At 43.7% G+C, this 16,740-nt stretch overlaps 2 protein-coding genes across 5 annotated transcripts; one reads left to right on the top strand and one right to left on the bottom strand.

Moving 5' to 3' along the window:
- Positions 1 to 6,210: 6,210 nt before the first annotated feature.
- LOC308163330 (histone H2B-like) lies at positions 6,211 to 6,585 on the bottom strand (the record flags this gene model as incomplete). The annotated part of the gene is made up of 1 exon (XM_080537525.1): positions 6,211 to 6,585. One exon carries the CDS (start codon positions 6,583 to 6,585, stop codon positions 6,211 to 6,213), a length of 375 nt encoding a protein of 124 aa, XP_080393651.1.
- Positions 6,586 to 7,801: 1,216 nt separating this feature from the next.
- Positions 7,802 to 9,778, top strand: LOC308164581 (uncharacterized protein). Of its 4 annotated transcripts, none has more exons than XR_013937640.1 (9): positions 7,802 to 7,921; positions 8,003 to 8,063; positions 8,144 to 8,194; positions 8,506 to 8,550; positions 8,634 to 8,698; positions 8,820 to 8,937; positions 9,145 to 9,213; positions 9,307 to 9,386; positions 9,648 to 9,778. XR_013937640.1 is itself a non-coding variant. In XM_080538651.1 (9 exons), exons 1-8 carry the CDS (start codon positions 7,875 to 7,877, stop codon positions 9,366 to 9,368), a joined length of 510 nt encoding a protein of 169 aa, XP_080394777.1. In that variant the 5' UTR covers positions 7,802 to 7,874; the 3' UTR covers positions 9,369 to 9,386; positions 9,648 to 9,778. The 4 variants fall into 4 exon arrangements, 3 of the variants coding, with proteins under 3 accessions (XP_080394777.1, XP_080394776.1, XP_080394778.1); XM_080538651.1 differs by having other exon boundaries at positions 9,315 to 9,386; XM_080538650.1 differs by having other exon boundaries at positions 9,315 to 9,705.
- Positions 9,779 to 16,740: the final 6,962 nt, after the last annotated feature.

The following is a 16,740-nucleotide window of genomic DNA, read 5'->3' as shown; positions in this document are numbered from 1 at the left end:
GTTGAAGCTGGAGCAACATGCGCTGTAGTCTTGCTGGGGCTTTGCTCAGGTGTTTCTTAAAAATCACTTCAAGTGGCTTGTGATCAGATTGGACTGTGACAGTGTTGCCGTAAACATACTGGTGGAAGCGTTTGGCTGCGAACACTATCGCCAGCAACTCCTTCTCTATTTGGGCGTAGTTTCTCTCAGCTTCTGTGAGAGCTCGTGAGGCATAGCACAGCGGTCTCCCCTCCTGGAGAAGACAAGCTCCCAGTCCATCTTTCGACGCGTCAGCCTGTATGGTGAGAGGCATGGCTTGGTCATAGAACTTCAGCACAGGGGCGTTGGTGAGGGCTGACTTCAGCTTGTTTAAAGCATCATCATGTTCATGGTTCCACTGCCAAGCTGCATCTCTCCTCAGCAGCTGTCTGAGCGGGGCAGTCACTGAAGCTTCATCAGGGATATACTGAGCCAAATACCTCGTCATCCCCAACAGCCTCTGCAGCTCTGTCTTGTCCTCTGGTGGCGGCATGTTGTTGATGGCCGTCACCTTTGTGTCATCCGGTTTCACTCCCTCTGGTGTAATGACGTGGCCCATGTATCTGACGGTGTTGATTTTGTACTGGATTTTTTCCTTGTTGAACTTGACGTTGGCTCTCTGTGCCCTCTCCATGACCTTGTGAAGGATGCCATCATGTTCCTCTTCTGTGGCGGCGGCGATTATCATATCGTCTGCGATGATATGGACTCCTTCGATGTCTCCAAAAGCCTCACAGTTTTTCTGCTGAAAAACTTCGCTGGCGGACTTGATGCCAAAAGGAAGTCTCTTAAAGCGGAATCTTCCCCACGGCGTACTGAATGTGCACAGCATAGATGATGGCTCGTCAAGTCTCACCTGCCAATATCCGTCCTTCTCGTCCAGGATCGTGAATATTGACTTCCCAGAGAGCTTGCTCTGGACTTCCTCCGGGGTTGGTATCGAGTAGTGCTGCCTCTTGATTGCCTCATTCAGATCACGAGGATCCAAACACACCCTCAGTGATCCGTTGTTTTTCTCAGTGATGACGAGGCTATTCACCCACTCGGTCGGGTCTGTCACAGGTGCTATGACGTCCTTTTTTACAAGCTCTTTCAGGGTTGTTTTCAGTCTGTCCACGACACTGACTGGGATCTTTCTGCATCCGTGGACGACTGGGGCCACACTTGGGTCTGTGTGTATGTGGTGCACACCGGGGAACTCACCCAGGCCACTGAAGACAGATGCGTACCGCTCCACCAGCTCCTCTTTTGTAGCTGGTGCCTTGACTGCAAGCGTCTCTATTCTCCTCACGAGCTGCAGTGTCTCGCACGCTTCTCTGCCCAGGATGGGCGTGGTGGACTGTGCAGTCACAAAAAAAAATTGATTTGCTCTTGCTCTATTGGGTGTCTCACACGTGAATGTCACTGTTCCTTTCGGTTTCAGGCGTGCTCCTCCATAGGCAATGAGAAGTGTCTGTGTAGGCTCTAGTCGTGGGGGCCCCGGTATCTCCTCGAAAATGCACATTGGAAGCATGTTCGCCTCCGCCCCCGTGTCCAGCTTGAATCTGACCGGGGTGTCTCTGAGGTTGACTGTGGTGTACCACGCGTTGTCTGTCTGCTGCGTGATCTTATCTACCCTAACACAGAACAGTGAGCCTACAAATAAAGAATCTACCTCGCTCTCAAGTTGACTGACGTCCCTTGCTGTGACTGTCCCATGCTGTGGTGCGCCACACACTTTGGACCAATGGTTTCTCTTGTTGCATTTGTGGCATGTGGTCCCGAAGGCATGACATTGGCGGGGCGGGTGTGTCCCTCCACACTTCCCGCATGTGTTTGTGCTGTCCGTCTGCTCATTTGCTCTTCCTGACGATCTTGATTGTTTTCTGCTAGTAGTTCCTCTGGACAGTGCTTGAACTGGGGCGTCTGCGTGCCCTGTCCCCATAGCTTGCAGCTGTGACTTGGCAGCTTCTGCAGCTCTGCATATGGTTAGTGCTCTGTCCAGGGTTAGGTCTGTCTCTCTCAATAGTCTCTCTTTCATGCGAGGATCAGTTAGGCTAAACACCATTTTGTCTCTCAATGTGTCATTCTCACCTGCACCAAACTCACAGTCTCTGCATTTCTGGCGGAGTTCAGTCACAAACTTGTCGACACTAACTCCCTCTGACATAGAATGGGACCAGAATTGGTGACGTTCAAAAACAATGTTCTTTTTGGGGATACAGTATGCTTCAAATGCATCCATGATCTCTTTCATTGTCTCGTATGCTGGGTCTTCAAAATCAATGGTGAATGTATTATATACCTCTAATGCAGTGGAGGCTCCTCCATAGAGGTGGAGGAGGCCTGGCCTCCCCAATAATTTGAGAGAAGAGAGAGAGATTTAAAAAAGCAATAATTATATTTTTTATCAGACACACAACATACAATTCAGAACAATACTTCATCCATTTCTAATATTTATCCTGCAGAACAGCACTCATACACGCGTGTGGTGGAAAAAGGTACTACACGGAGGCCAGGCCTCCTGTCGTAAAGTGGTTTCTCATAGAAGTCAATGTAATGCAAATTTTTTCATGGCAATATGTGATTGGCCAAATCACTGAAAATGGGTGGGCACAGGAGGCCTGGCCTCCGTGTAGTACCTTTTTCCGCCACACGCGTATGAGTGCTGTTCTGCAGGATAAATATTAGAAATGGATGAAGTATTGTTCTGAATTGTATGTTGTGTGTCTGATTGACATAGTGTTTGAGTGCTTTTGACATGTCATTGATTGTATGTAGTATGTTGTGGTGAATGTTGTGAGCCTGAGCAGAAGGGACAATAGCTGCTGCAGGCGGACCAGAGATTCATGCCAATTGTTTTGTTTATTTGATGACCCATTGTGCAGGCAATAAAAGCTGCTTCATCCACCATCCTGAGAGTGTCCCAATCCCTTCAGTACCGCCAAACACAAATTAATCATTTTTAACAAAGACAGATAAGAAGAACAGGGAACATTCCATCGCGAGTGAAGCGAGCAAGCGGAAAAAAAATTGGCCTCCTCAATTCTGGAAGTCACCAGCCTCCACTGCTCTAATGCCTCTTCTCCTATGGTGTGCAGCATGATGGCTATTTTCACATACTCATCTTTATCATCTGCACCAGCGGCAATCATATACAGTTCAAAACGTTGTTTCCACCGACGCCAATTCTCACTCACGTTTCCAGAGAGCATGAGCGGCGCGGGAGGCTTGAACTGTTCCATGCTTTGCTTTCACTCGCTAGCTACTACGAACGAACGTCGCACAGGGTCGATAGCTAACTATAGTTCTCCACAAAGTTTCTGCGTAGATCGACGGCGCCTCGCAATTCCTTATATTTGTGAAGAAGTCACATCTTCTGACACCATGTTGTGTCTTGTTGTTCTCTCTGACATACAAGATACACTTTATAATAATAATAACTCTGGTCTCTGGAGCAACGTTCAACGTGCGTCTTTATTCAGCATCGCAACAACAACTAGACCACATTAGTCAATAGATGATAACATTGTCAAGATGTAATGCTACGGAAGCAATAGCAATCAATCCCAGATCTATGCTAAACATAGCAATATACTACAGTGGACCGGGGTGCTTAAATGACATTACATTGGTAGTGTGATAAAGCCCTAATATAATGGTTCTGGTGCTGCTTGGCTTGGCCTTGTTGATTTACACCTGCTGTGGTGATCTCCGCTGGTTGGGAGAAGGCTTCCGACACCAGCAGCGCACCCGAATCGTGTTACGGCTCTTGATGAGCAGTGAGTGACAGAAAGACAGGCAGCAAGTTGTTTAACTAGTTTGACGTTGGCAGCACTTCCCCTCATCTTCATGGACGCGACATCTACTGTGAGGAAGCCTCCACAATCAATTGCCATATATTACCAGCATTGTAATCACTCCTCCATACGATAAACCTTTGAATGTAACCTAAATGTATACCAATCTGGCTTTTGACCTGGTCATAACACAGTCTAGGTGTCTACATGTGTCTTAAATGACGTGTTCAATTGCTTATTAAAATATGGTCGACCGTTACCTACTCATTCAGAGTTTGTCTGAAAAAGGCCTTCATCAGGCTTCATGTTGCCTAGATGGTTTGAAAATATTTAATGGACCTTAATACACAGTGGGCTTGTTTCATAGACAAGGCGTAAACCCCCAGGACTGACCAGGCTCCTGCATCACGGTCCTGCAGAGAGCATGTGTTCGGTTGCAGCTTGTGCTTAATGCTGGAAGACTAAATCAGCCCTTCGCTTTATCACAGGTGATGATGTCATACTGATCAATGCATTCAGTATCAAATGGTTGGCTGGACCGTTAAAATCCCGTAGAACTCTTTATTACTCCCTTTTAGTATGTAAAGCCCGACTACATAAACTCCCAGTTTACCTAACCTCATTATTACAATTCAAAGACAAACATTACCTAAACCGTTCTCAGACGGTTAACTCTTGAGGTAACCCAGCTCCCCACCAAATAGGGAAAATCCACCTTTAGTTGTGTGATAATTGAGGACGTCCCTTGGTAAAAAAAAAAAAAAAGAAAGAAGGGATTGTTTCACATAATATTGTGTTTTTAACTATGGTATTTTGTATGTGTTGTCAGGGTAAACATTGTGGACAGGTTGCAGACCATGGTCTCGGTGTTTCCCCGTTTAATTTAAATAAATACTTATGTAAGCATCAATAAATATGCGTGTGCACAAGGTTGCAATTAATTGACAGACGAGAGTCGCGCTAAATATCCAGCGCGTTTATGTGACATGGTAAGGACATCAGTCATTGAAGATCTTAACCCTTGTGTGATGTTCACTTTTTGGACCCTTTCGTACTCTTCGGGTCCAGTTGACCCGGGACATCATTGGGGTTTTAAAAACACTTGTCTTGACACGGTGCTCCTAGTCCCAAGGGTGACCCATACAAGGGGGTATACTCAGGGCGCAAGAAAGCCCCAAAATAGCCCATAATATTAAAGTGCGCCTCCTGTGGGCACAAACAGGTACTGTACCCAATAATGCACAATAGGTACTGTGTACACATTCAAAAGTGCATTATATTTTGTTCTGGTGGATCTAGGGGGCTGCCCTTTGGAGAGGCTGGAGCAGAGGATGCTTAGTAACAACCCACAAGTGTCAGACCCCTGGGAATAGGTGGGGCCGAACGACAGCATGATGAGTAGAAGCGTTTTTACGCACATGATGCCCCTAACTTTGAAAATGCAAAATCCACTATAATAAAGACCTGGGTGTCATAAATCATACTTATCTAGGAAAAATATTAATGAAACAATGTTTTCATTGATGTTTATTATTTTGAATATATATTCTCAATTGAATTTCACATTTATCTAATTATAATCAAAGCTGTAAAGAAAATACAGGTGATGAACAAGAATCGAAATGAAAGAACCAAACTAAGATTGTTTTTGCCAATAGCTATGAAATACATCTCTCAAAAATGTCTGCAAATGCTGAATCACAAAACACGAACGGAATGTACACTGTTTTCACTGTCACTGTCGAAATACAGTATTATGTCTGAAAAATCCCAAATAATTCTGAAATACCACTGGCTACAATTGTGTGTGCATGGGTATGCCTGTCTACACAACACATGAAGCACAGAATGTGACAGTGTGTGTAGCTCAAATGTACTTTTTGCAGTTGCTGCATAGAGTGCAAGAAAATGTATTTTTTTTTTACAATGTTGCACTTCAAAGGGTAAAAAGTGCGAGAGCAGACGGCTTCTTGGCACGGGAAAGCTAGAGCAGAGGTGTGTGAGTGAGTGAGTGAGTGTCAGTGTGAGAGTGTGTATGTTTCTGTGTGTCTCTGTGCATCCGGGCCTAAATGACCCGAACATCTTATGAAGGACATAAATGTGTTGGGGTATTGTAGGATGTGTAAAAATTTTTTTTTTCACTTTTACATGTTTTTCATAGAAAATAAGCCAAGGCCATGGAGTTTCATATTGATCAAATGTATTCTTGTACCATTTCTCACCAAGTAAAAATGTAAAACGGGTCCGGTTGACCCGAACACCACACAAGGGTTAACATCAAGTAATTAAACACAACAACATTGTAGCACGCGAGATCAACTCGCTATGGAATTAGTCTCATGTTGAAAGGGTGGGTGGCTCTTAAAAGAGCCTTTGGGGTTTGTGGAGTAGACAAACAACGCTGCTTAGTTTACTTGGAGCTGGTGTATTTGGTTACGGCCTTGGTGCCCTCGGACACGGCGTGCTTGGCCAGCTCACCGGGGAGCAGCAGACGCACGGCGGTCTGGATCTCCCTGGAGGTGATGGTACGACGCTTGTTGTAGTGGGCCAGGCGAGAGGACTCGCCGGCGATGCGCTCGAAGATGTCGTTGACGAAGGAATTCATGATTCCCATGGCCTTGGAGGAGATGCCGGTGTCGGGGTGAACCTGCTTCAGGACCTTGTACACGTAGATAGCGTAGCTCTCCTTCCTGGACTTTCTGCGCTTCTTGCCGGTTTTGCTGGCGGTCTTGGTGACGGCTTTCTTGGAGCCCTTCTTGGGCGCAGGCTTCGCAGGCTCGGGCATGTTGATGATCGTTGCTTCTCAGAAACGAATGATGATGCCGTAAGCACATAGCCCCTATATAAAGGGGGAGCTATGCAAATTAGGCGACTGCTGACACACACTTCCAATGCCGAGCGTAGCTCTGACGCTCAACAGACAGACACTCCACGCCCACGGACATTCATTATCTGCGCACGCGCTCCCCAAGTCTCCTCCCCCACGCTGCTTTTTCGAGTAGGGTCCATCTGCGCGCTACTCCTATAGTATCCATCTGCGCGCAACAAATCCAACACCCGGAAATGTGTTATGCAAATATGCAGGCGCGGTATGATGACGTATGGTACATCACATTTCCGGGTGATGGATTTGATGCGCGCAAAACTACGGAAAAAAACTAATATGTAGAGTACAGTCCTATCAATTGTTCGAAAAGGAGTAGGAAGAAGCCTGTCCTACCCCTGTTTATACTTAACAATTATGCTTACATTATATAATCCAATTAATTAATACATATATTTCAGTATCATCCGTTCTAATACTTTTTCATTAAAAATAATTTAAACCTTTTTTTAAATAGAGCAATAGAGCAATATTTCGCAACCAGATATATATATATATATATATATATATATATATATATATATATATACAGAGCATAACTTTATATGCAACATATGACATCCACAGTAGTAGATTATAAAGACATACAATGTAGTTGAGCATTTCTCAGCTTTAACCTTCATATGCCATTTGCTTGTGAGTTTGTGTCTATTGTATTACCCCCAAAGTGTCCTTTTTGCTTATTGTCCAGAATGCGTTATTCCCTGTAGGTAATGAGGCCACACCAGAAAGAAATTTTCTTTCTAGATTCGCAGTATTTCAAAACTCCAAGGGGATTCACCTCTGAAGCCTACAGAACACTATTAAGGTTGCCCCAAATATTTTTTGCTCTGGCAGTCACGTTCCCCTGACCTGCCTGGCGGTCACGTTCCCCTGACCTGCCTATGATGTGTGTCCTGGCGGTCACGTTCCCCTGACCTGCCTATGATGTTTGTCCTGGCGGTCCCCTGACCTGCCTATGATGTGTGTCCTGGCGGTCCCCTGACCTGTCTAATGTTACTGCCATTTCTAAAGACTTGTGTTCAATCAGGAGGCATTGTGGCAATGCATGCATTATGTACTGATTGTTTGTCCAACATTCAGAAAGGATTGGCTTCCCGAAAGCTGGAGTGGACTTAAATAGACACATTTCCAACACAAGGAAAGAGAAACACAGAGAAATCCTCCTCATTGAACTTTTGCAAATAAGCATGATCGACCGACTTGCATGGTGTGAAGTGGTTCTGAAGCAGCAGTGGTACGAATGTTGTTCCTTTTTTCTCTCCTGTAGGAGGTGTGTACTTCTTTGTTTGACTTAGTTTTATTCTTGGTTGCCCAGGGGTGTTGCTGAGAAAATTGTTGCGGGATCCTGGACAGAGAAGACTGGTCTGGATTTGGAGGTATTGTTTGAATGTTACTATCATATTATAGCTATAGTCATAATTACCTACTATTCTCTAACTAACTTTTCTTCGTACAGGGGCTTCCGAGGCAGACCAGTGGCAATGACTGTGGTGTCTTCATGATAATGGTGAGTTATGGTAATGCCACCAAGTGATATGGCACACTTGATTGTTCCTTAAAACCATCAAAAAAATGTGTAAATGTATGTAACAATGACTGACCACCACTTAGTCCTGACCAACATTCTGTTTGTGCATTTGCAAATAAAAAGGTGTGCAATAAAAGGTATTAAGGAACATTCATGTGTGCAGACCTCTCATATCACTTTCCTATGGAGTTATCAGCCATGCACATTTCATTGGATGTGTGTGACTACCTTCTCACTGAGTTATAAGCTGTCACATGGTAATCTTGTCTTTGTGTCTTTTCTCATTACAGTATGCCTGGTATTTCGCCATGGAGGCTACCTTTGACTTCAGCATTGTAAGTATTAAGAAAACAAGAACCCATTATATCAATATGCTATAAGACTTTGAATGCAAATTGAGTAACTGCTCTTTCTTTAGGATGACATGTCTCTCCTGAGAAGGTGGTGGTGTATTGTCCTGGTGGAAAACATTGGGCTGGAAGGGTATGCTGCAGTGCTACAAAAATAATAATTGTATTTGTACATTTATTATCAAGAGGACTTTGGGGTAACACCTGGCCCTACAATTCAACCTTCCTGTGAAGATAATGTGTGTTAATTTCAGATATGGAAGGAAGTTTGCTCACTTTAGTGAGGAAGGCAGAGCGACCCTTCACGACAGTGTCCCACCTGTATTCAGGACCTATTCAAGTGTTAAAAGGAGTCATGCAAGCAACACCATGGTCAGTGCATCTCTCACTAAGTATCTATGACCGTGTGCCTGTTTCTGAATGGGCTACTGCTCCTAAAACACATACTCCATGCAACTTTATGGCACATGCAATATGTTTAGTGGTACTGTGTCATTCTGAATCCAGCCTGGATCTCTTTTTGAAGTAGTTAACCCTTTCATGTAAAACATACTGGCAATAATGGTGGACTCTGTACAGATGCCACTGGACACTGACGAGGACCACACGTACTTCAAGAGGCCTTACAGCTTTCCTCCTAAAGAATTGGTTAGTGTGAATGAAGTTTATTGCATACAAACATACTATCCACCATTCACAGCTGTACACATAGTCATGCTTATGTGTGTATCCTGTTACCAGGGACAAAGATGTCAGAAGCCTGGAAAGTGAAACCACACTTTATATCAGGACACTTGAGGTAGAATGATCAAGGAAAGAAAGTGAGTGACTCATTCAGTACTTAACTGCACCTTTTCATTGTAACATGGTTAAGCACTGTATTATTATTTTAGGAAAGGGCTCAACAAGTTCAACACCAACGAAGAGTGACCAATGACTTGTTAGTGCATTGCATTTGCAATGCATTTTGGAAACATGAGGAGAGTGCTAATACAAATTCCATGACAGTTTGCAACCACTGATGAATGTGAGTTTCTTAAATTAATTATTAATCACTTCTTTATAACATTTTGTCTCAACAGTGAGAAGCAGCTGTCTCACCATTATATGGTCGAAAATGTGAGAAGAAAAGGAAGCTGAAAGACCATAGAGACAATGTTGAAAGAGCACTTGTGCTAAAGTGCAATCAGCAATGATGTCTTGATTGAAGCGCATTGAGTCGTATCTTGTGAGATGCGCTATACAAATAAAGCTTGAATTGATTTGATCCCTTGTACACTTTTTTTGGGCATTTGTGTTGCAACACACCTGTACATTCTGCACTCTACCCTGTTAGGCCCTTATTTTACTCTAGACAGAAGGGTTGTAACACTTGTTATTAATTCCATTTGGTATACCTCATAAACTTTCTTGCATTTCTGGTGTTTGCATTTTACATATTCTAAATATATGCTATCTACATGTCGCACTGGATGGGGTTATTGCTGTTGACTCATCAGAAAGTAAAGACTAATTCACAGAGTGTATGAAGATTCCAGTAAGGGTTTTGTGAAGGAGCCCTAGTGCTGTTGACATCAGAAATAGAATGTTTTATTTAGCTCATCAGTGTGCACTCAGCACCATGGACACCTCCAGCCCAGCACCTTGCACCACGGTTCCTGCCCTGCTCCATGGATTACAACGATGATCGCCTGACCCTTGCCTGACTCCACCAAGTCCTTTGCCTGACCCCTCAAACCTGTTTGACCTAATAAAGTCCCTCACCTGGGGTCATTGACATTCTTTTATTTATATACAGTTAGGTCTGGAAGTATTTGGACAGTGACACAATTTCCATAATTTTGTCTCTGTATGCCACCACAAAGGATTTGAAATGAAACAATCCAGATGTAATTGAAGTGCATTTTACAGCCTAAGGATGGCCTGTTTCAGTTGCATTGAGAGCTCTGTTGACTGCATGTTGTGCGTATACAGCAACAGCCTCCAAATGCAAATGCCACACTTGGAATCAACTCAGACCTTTTACCTGCTTAATTGATAAAGAAATAATGAAGGAATAAATAGCCCACACTGGCCCATGAAACAGCTTTTGAGTCAATTGTCTAATTACTTTTGGTTATTATACATAAGAGCTATAATTCATAAACCCTTCCTTCAATTTGGATGTGAATACCCTTAACCTAAAGCTGAGAGTCTGCACTTTAAGCCCAGTAAATTCTGTTGGAAATCTCATATAAGATACGTTAGATCCAAAGTATCAAGGAGTATTGCAGTATTGTGCAGGACAAAACATATTCTGGAACAGAGGATGTTGTATACTCTATATTGTTGTCTTGTCTTACCCTATTTGAGTTACTGTGTGGAGATATGGGGAAATGAATATAAAAGCACTTTAAACCCATTGATTACACTACAGAAAAAAGCTATGAGGATTTTGATTGATTGATTGAAAACTTTATTAGAAGATTTGCAGAAGTAGGTACATGAAAGTACATATTACATACAAGGTCAACTAACAGGATAAAAACCCAAGAAAGCCACTGGCTTATTTCAATTGGGGTCCTTGATTCTCAATTCATCGTTACATGTAAGACCGACAAAACAAACTAGTACTATCTACAAGATAATACAGACAAATAACTATTACTATCTACAAGATAAAAATACATCCATCATGGGAAGAACAATACAACAAAACATCAGGTATGTACAGCGGGTAGGGCAGGTGGGGACATACACCACAGGTGGGGGCGGGGGACAAAACACAAAGTATGTACAGTGGGTAGTTCGGGTCTTTTAATCTGATTTTTGATTTAGAGGGTCCAGTTACGGATTGCAGCCTCCTGTAAATGTTTTTTGAGAGTGGTTTTGAAGGTGGGCAGTGTTTTGCACTCCTTTAAGATTATAGGAAGGGCGTTCCACATTTTTACTGCAGTACAGATTGTACATGAGGTCGGATATCGTGATCACACTAATAACTTGTTCCTAATGTCAAAAATATGAAGAAAATATGAAGGAAAGCAGAAATATTGCTCTATTGCTCTATTTAAAAAAAGGTTTAAATTATTTTTAATGAAAAAGTATTAGAACGGATGATACTGAAATATATGTATTAATTAATTGGATTATATAATGTAAGCATAATTGTTAAGTATAAACAGGGGTAGGACAGGCTTCTTCCTACTCCTTTTCGAACAATTGATAGGACTGTACTCTACATATTAGTTTTTTTCCGTAGTTTTCACCGTAGTAAGGCCGTAGTAAGGCGATTCATGGTTTACTCCTAGTGTATCCATCTGCGCTGCGCGCATCAAATCCATCACCCGGAAATGTGATGTACCATACGTCATCATACCGCGCCTGCATATTTGCATAACACATTTCCGGGTGTTGGATTTGTTGCGCGCAGATGGACCCTACTCGGATGGATGGTATGTTGTGACCGCATGGTCTGACAGTACACAAACTGACGACGGGTGCTTCTATGGATATATCGTGGGCGGTGGAAAAGACCAATGTTTTTGGTAACTGAAACACACGCTGGAATTGTGTGATTTCTCAGCTCCAGTAAGCGGGGGATGGAATATTTCAGCATCATGCCGGTCGGCGGGATACAGAACCTGTTGACTGTTAGCCGTTAGCCAGGCTAGCCGAGATGCGTTGGCGGCGGTGTTGCGGTCCAGGCAACTGTGGCCTGGCCGTTTTAGCCTCCGAGCAGTGCTGTGAAGAGCCGAGAAATAGGATCCTGTTGGAACTTGGAGGTGATCCTTGGCTCCGGAGGGAAGTGAAGGACTGGAACCAGCCGAGGTTGCAGGACGGCAGGTAGGCAAAAATGGCTTGCTGTTGCTAGTCGCCAAAAGTTGCCGAAAAGTTGCCGGAGAGTAACAAAGACACGCTAAAATACTATATGCTAAAATACTAACTTTAGTACTGATTAAAAAGTAAAATAAAGACTAGAACTAAGCTAGCTCTGGTGGAGAAGCGGCGAACATTCGAGCGCCTGCGTCCTCTCCTGCCAGATTATGGTCAGATTCATTCTTCTTCAGGTAATATTACTTTTGTGTTATTATATGTCTGTTGTTCTGTTAGTAGACTGTTGGGTAGGTTTTCCACCTCACTAGTTTGCACCACGCTCGCAGCTAGCCAACAGTCAGGTGGCAGCCATGTGTTGCACGTGGTGTGCATGCGTGTATTCCAGTTGCGCTGTTTTTCTATGCATTGTATTGTTATTGTTAATATATATAATTGATTGTTTGACTGTTCAAATACCACTATACTCACACAAGTGAGGATTTATGTAGTCTACACATTTTGTATTTTTGTTTCATATTATTGTTATAATTTGTGTAGTATGAGTGACTACTGTATGCTCAGTTCATCTGAAAACACTGACTGGAATCTAGCCTGATGACCCTGCAACCGTGTCCACAAATTGATGCACTGTATGTTTTCTACAGAATAAATGAACGTGAACCATCCAGCTGAGAGTGATTCATGCAAAGATACACCCCGTCACACTGGCACAATTACAATCAGTTTCAAGTTACTTGAATAGTGCGTTCGTTTCATTTATTACTTAAGTCTGCTTGATTGGCGCACATTGCGGATGAGAGCGAGGCTTATCTGCTTATTGTTTTTTGAGCTCCCGCCGTTTCTTTCAGCTACAATGATTCTACTATTTGAAAATCTTTGAAAAGTAAACACGCTAAATTAATAAAAAACAAATGTATAATGCTTAATGTATCACAGATCCCAGATAGTTATCTCATGCAAAGTATATGCAACCAAATACTCAACATGAAATAGGGGGACTATCATGCACGAGAGTGTTCTTGTTTATAAATGGTTACTTTAAACAATACAGATGTCCTCCAATAAAAGCTGACAATCTGTATTTTAACTTCATATTAAAACCTTGTTCTTGCCTTTCTGTTATTTCCCCTTGAAAAATAACAGAAAAAGTAAGGGCAGAGTCTTGATATTAAACTCTGACTTTTCTTGCTGTTCCATAGGACTTGTATAGATGGGGATGCTGCTATCTGGCACTACTATCCAAGGCTGTTAGTCATGACTCAAGTCATCTCTGAGGTGGTACCTCCACCGGAGGCCCTGGCTCCCTCAGAGTTCATCCCTTGAACCAGAGGAGAAGAGAGCAGGGAGCTTTCTATCATCTGGTCCAAGAGCTCCAGCTGGATGAACAAAGGTACCGGGAGTACTTTCGGATGACCCCTAACCAGATGGACCACCTGCTCGCCATAGCTGGCCCTAAACTTAGAAGAATCAACACAAACTACAGGGACTCCATAGAGCCAGCGCAACGGCTCGCAGTGACTTTGAGGTAACAATGGCCAATTTTATTATCAATAAACACTTACAAATAGGTAGAACATACCGGTATTTAGATTATATAGCAGTGAACACTATATACACTTTGAACACTTTGAACACTGTAGCCCGCAACCTCAGCAAATATGTTCAAGTCAAGACTAAAACGTTGCTCATTGTTAGCATGTTAGACGAGTTTGCCCACATAGAAGCACAACAAAAAACAGAAACAAATATTGCCTTTAATTGACTAAATAATTAAGTTAAGATTATGAAAAACCCATCCTTTTAATATTGCATTTAAGTTAAGTCAGACTCTGTTTGGTTTTGTGCTTCTATTTGGGCAAAGTCGTCTAACATGCTAACAATGCGCGAACGCGCAACACGTCTCCCCCTGAGGCTCAAACTATTCAGCATAGGAACAATGCTCATAGCAAAGTAGTACATCTCATCATTCTCTTGAGGCACATGTGGAGGCTGGGATGGTTGCTCTAGTATCTTTAGCAGCCTGCCTTCTGTGCCACCTAGGGTTGCCATTGATGTTGCTGAGGAAGTTGCTCTGCGCCTTTTCTGTCCTGTAAAGGCCAGTCTGTGAGTTGAACTGGGCAGGAGTTGACTGGGTGGTGGACTCTGTCCTCTGGTTTCCGGTTCTTCATACCTTGCAGATGCACATTACATTTACATTAGTAATTTAGCAGATGCTTTTATCCAAAGCGACTTACAATAATTGCATTTAATGTAGGAAGACGGTGTACTACTATTCGCCAGAACTCACTCGTGCACAGGAAGGAGACAGGAAGGCGATGTTTCAGTCTCCCATGAACATTGAGGTTCATTGAGGTTCAAGTTGCCAATTGAACTACAAATGGGGAGAAAAATCATGTATATTACTATTTGTATACATTATAACATAATAGCCAGCATGGAAGTTAAATGAACACATATTTGAGTTAAGTATAATATTAGGCTAACTAATAGCTCACATCCGAGTTTGTTGATGAGGTATCACAAATGCCATGGCCTTCTCGTATTTCCACTCCCTCTGTGCAATTGCAGCCGAGCCACTGGGGAGACTTTTTTGCTTGTTTTTGAACTTGCTGAATTGGTCCCTGAGTGATCTCCATCTGTCTTTGCATTCAGCACCTGTTGGTTGAAACATAATGGTTAGATGTTCATGAATTTGTGTACTTAAAGAATGTACTAATATCCTGTCTTTGCACACAGGTTCCTGGCAACTGGCGAGACCTTTGCAAGCCTAGCCTACAGCTACCGCCTAGGACGAAAGACAGTGGCAATGAGCATATATATGACGTGTGACGCCATCATTGAATCGATTATGGAGACAGAAATGCCCACGCCAACAGAGGATGCCTGGAAGGACATAGCGAAACATTTTTGGTCGAGATGGAACTTTCCAAATTGCCTAGGAGCTATCGATGGCAAGCATATTCTTATACAGGCACCTCCAAACTCTGGAAGCCTTTTTTTTAATTACAAAAAAACGTTTTCTATTGTTTTACTGGCCCTGGTTGACGCAGACTACAGGTTCCGGGTCATCCAAGTAGGAGGCTACGGCAGGAACAGTGATTCTGGGATTTATTCAGAGTCAAGGCTCGGGAAGGGGATGGAAGCGGGAACACTGAATGTTCCCAGGAAGACCCCCCTGCCAGGCTCTGGTGAACTGGGGGAAATGCCTTATATTATGTCATGGTGGGAGATGCTGCGTTTCCCCTCAGGACCTATCTCATGCTGCTATCTGGCACTACTATCCAAGGCTGTTAGTCATGACTCAAGTCATCTCTGAGGTGGTACCTCCACCGGAGGCCCTGGCTCCCTCAGACAGCCCTGTAAACACTCGGGATGAAGCCACTCCTGTGAAACATCATCATGGGGAGACCAAGATGGAGGTGGGAGGAGCTACTGAGGAGCCTCCTGTGGACTGGTGTGAACCATTTTCCTAATGATTCAGTATTCATCTCATGTCAATTTTTAGTTTGTCACGTAGGAAAAAAACAAAACCTGAAGAGGGATGGGAGGAATGGCCAGTACTTGGAGACGGGTGGATGCGCAAAGTGGTCGTTCGTTGCTCAGGTTCCAGTGTCGGCCAGAAAGATGTTTATTACATGAGGTAAAAACTACCTGGCAGACTTTATCTGATATTTTTAGACCAATGGTTAGTGCAGATTTTTTGACAACTGATATGATGATCATAATCTCAATCTGAATAGCACAAATGGATACCAAAGGTTTTCCTACAAACTTTTGTCGTTCTCAGTCCGTTGGGGGAGCGTGTGAGAAGTCGAGTTGAACTTTCCAGATACCCTCGCCCCGTTGACCGAGCCACGGTCGCTGGTGCCTGCACTCGGACCGACAGGCATGTCAACCGAGATAGCGATCAGCGCTCGGGGATGGTCTCTCAGCCTGGCCCTTCTCCATTCGCCCTTGGAGAAAATGTGGTGCTCAAGTCTGATGGACGTGGGGAAGTGGCGTTGGTGGTGACTCCCACGACGTCGGCCAGGGCGGGCATCAGACTGAACCGACGAGATCTGGGAGATCGGTTCTGACTCCACGGCGGCCTGTTGACTGCTGGTAGACGGCTGCGGTCGCCCCTTGCGTCGGCGGGCCCTATAACAGTCGATACAAAGCTGGTGGGGCTCAATCATAATCTCAATCTGAATAGCACAAATGGATACCAAAGGTTTTCCTACAAACTTTTGTCGTTCTCAGTCCGTTGGGGGAGCGTGTGAGAAGTCGAGTTGAACTTTCCAGATACCCTCGCCCCTCCTCTCTGTTCAGTCTTATACCCCCCCCTCCTCTCTGTTCAGTCTTATACCCCCCCTCCTCTCTGTT

Source organism: Nansenia antarctica (genome assembly GCF_963989245.1).
Source record: "Nansenia antarctica genome assembly, chromosome: 8".
Lineage (NCBI taxonomy): Eukaryota > Metazoa > Chordata > Actinopteri > Argentiniformes > Microstomatidae > Nansenia > Nansenia antarctica.
This window is presented reverse-complemented; position numbering and strand designations above follow the sequence as displayed.

Excerpts from the sequence above, each read along its gene's own strand:
- LOC308164581 (XM_080538651.1), top strand. The coding sequence starts at position 7,875 with ATGATCGACCGACTTGCATGGTGTGAAGTGGTTCTGAAGCAGCAGTG. Across the intron at positions 8,064-8,143 it reads AGACTGGTCTGGATTTGGAG|GGGCTTCCGAGGCAGACCAG; the intron begins GTATTGTTTGAA and ends TTCTTCGTACAG. Across the intron at positions 8,699-8,819 it reads GAAAACATTGGGCTGGAAGG|ATATGGAAGGAAGTTTGCTC; the intron begins GTATGCTGCAGT and ends TGTTAATTTCAG.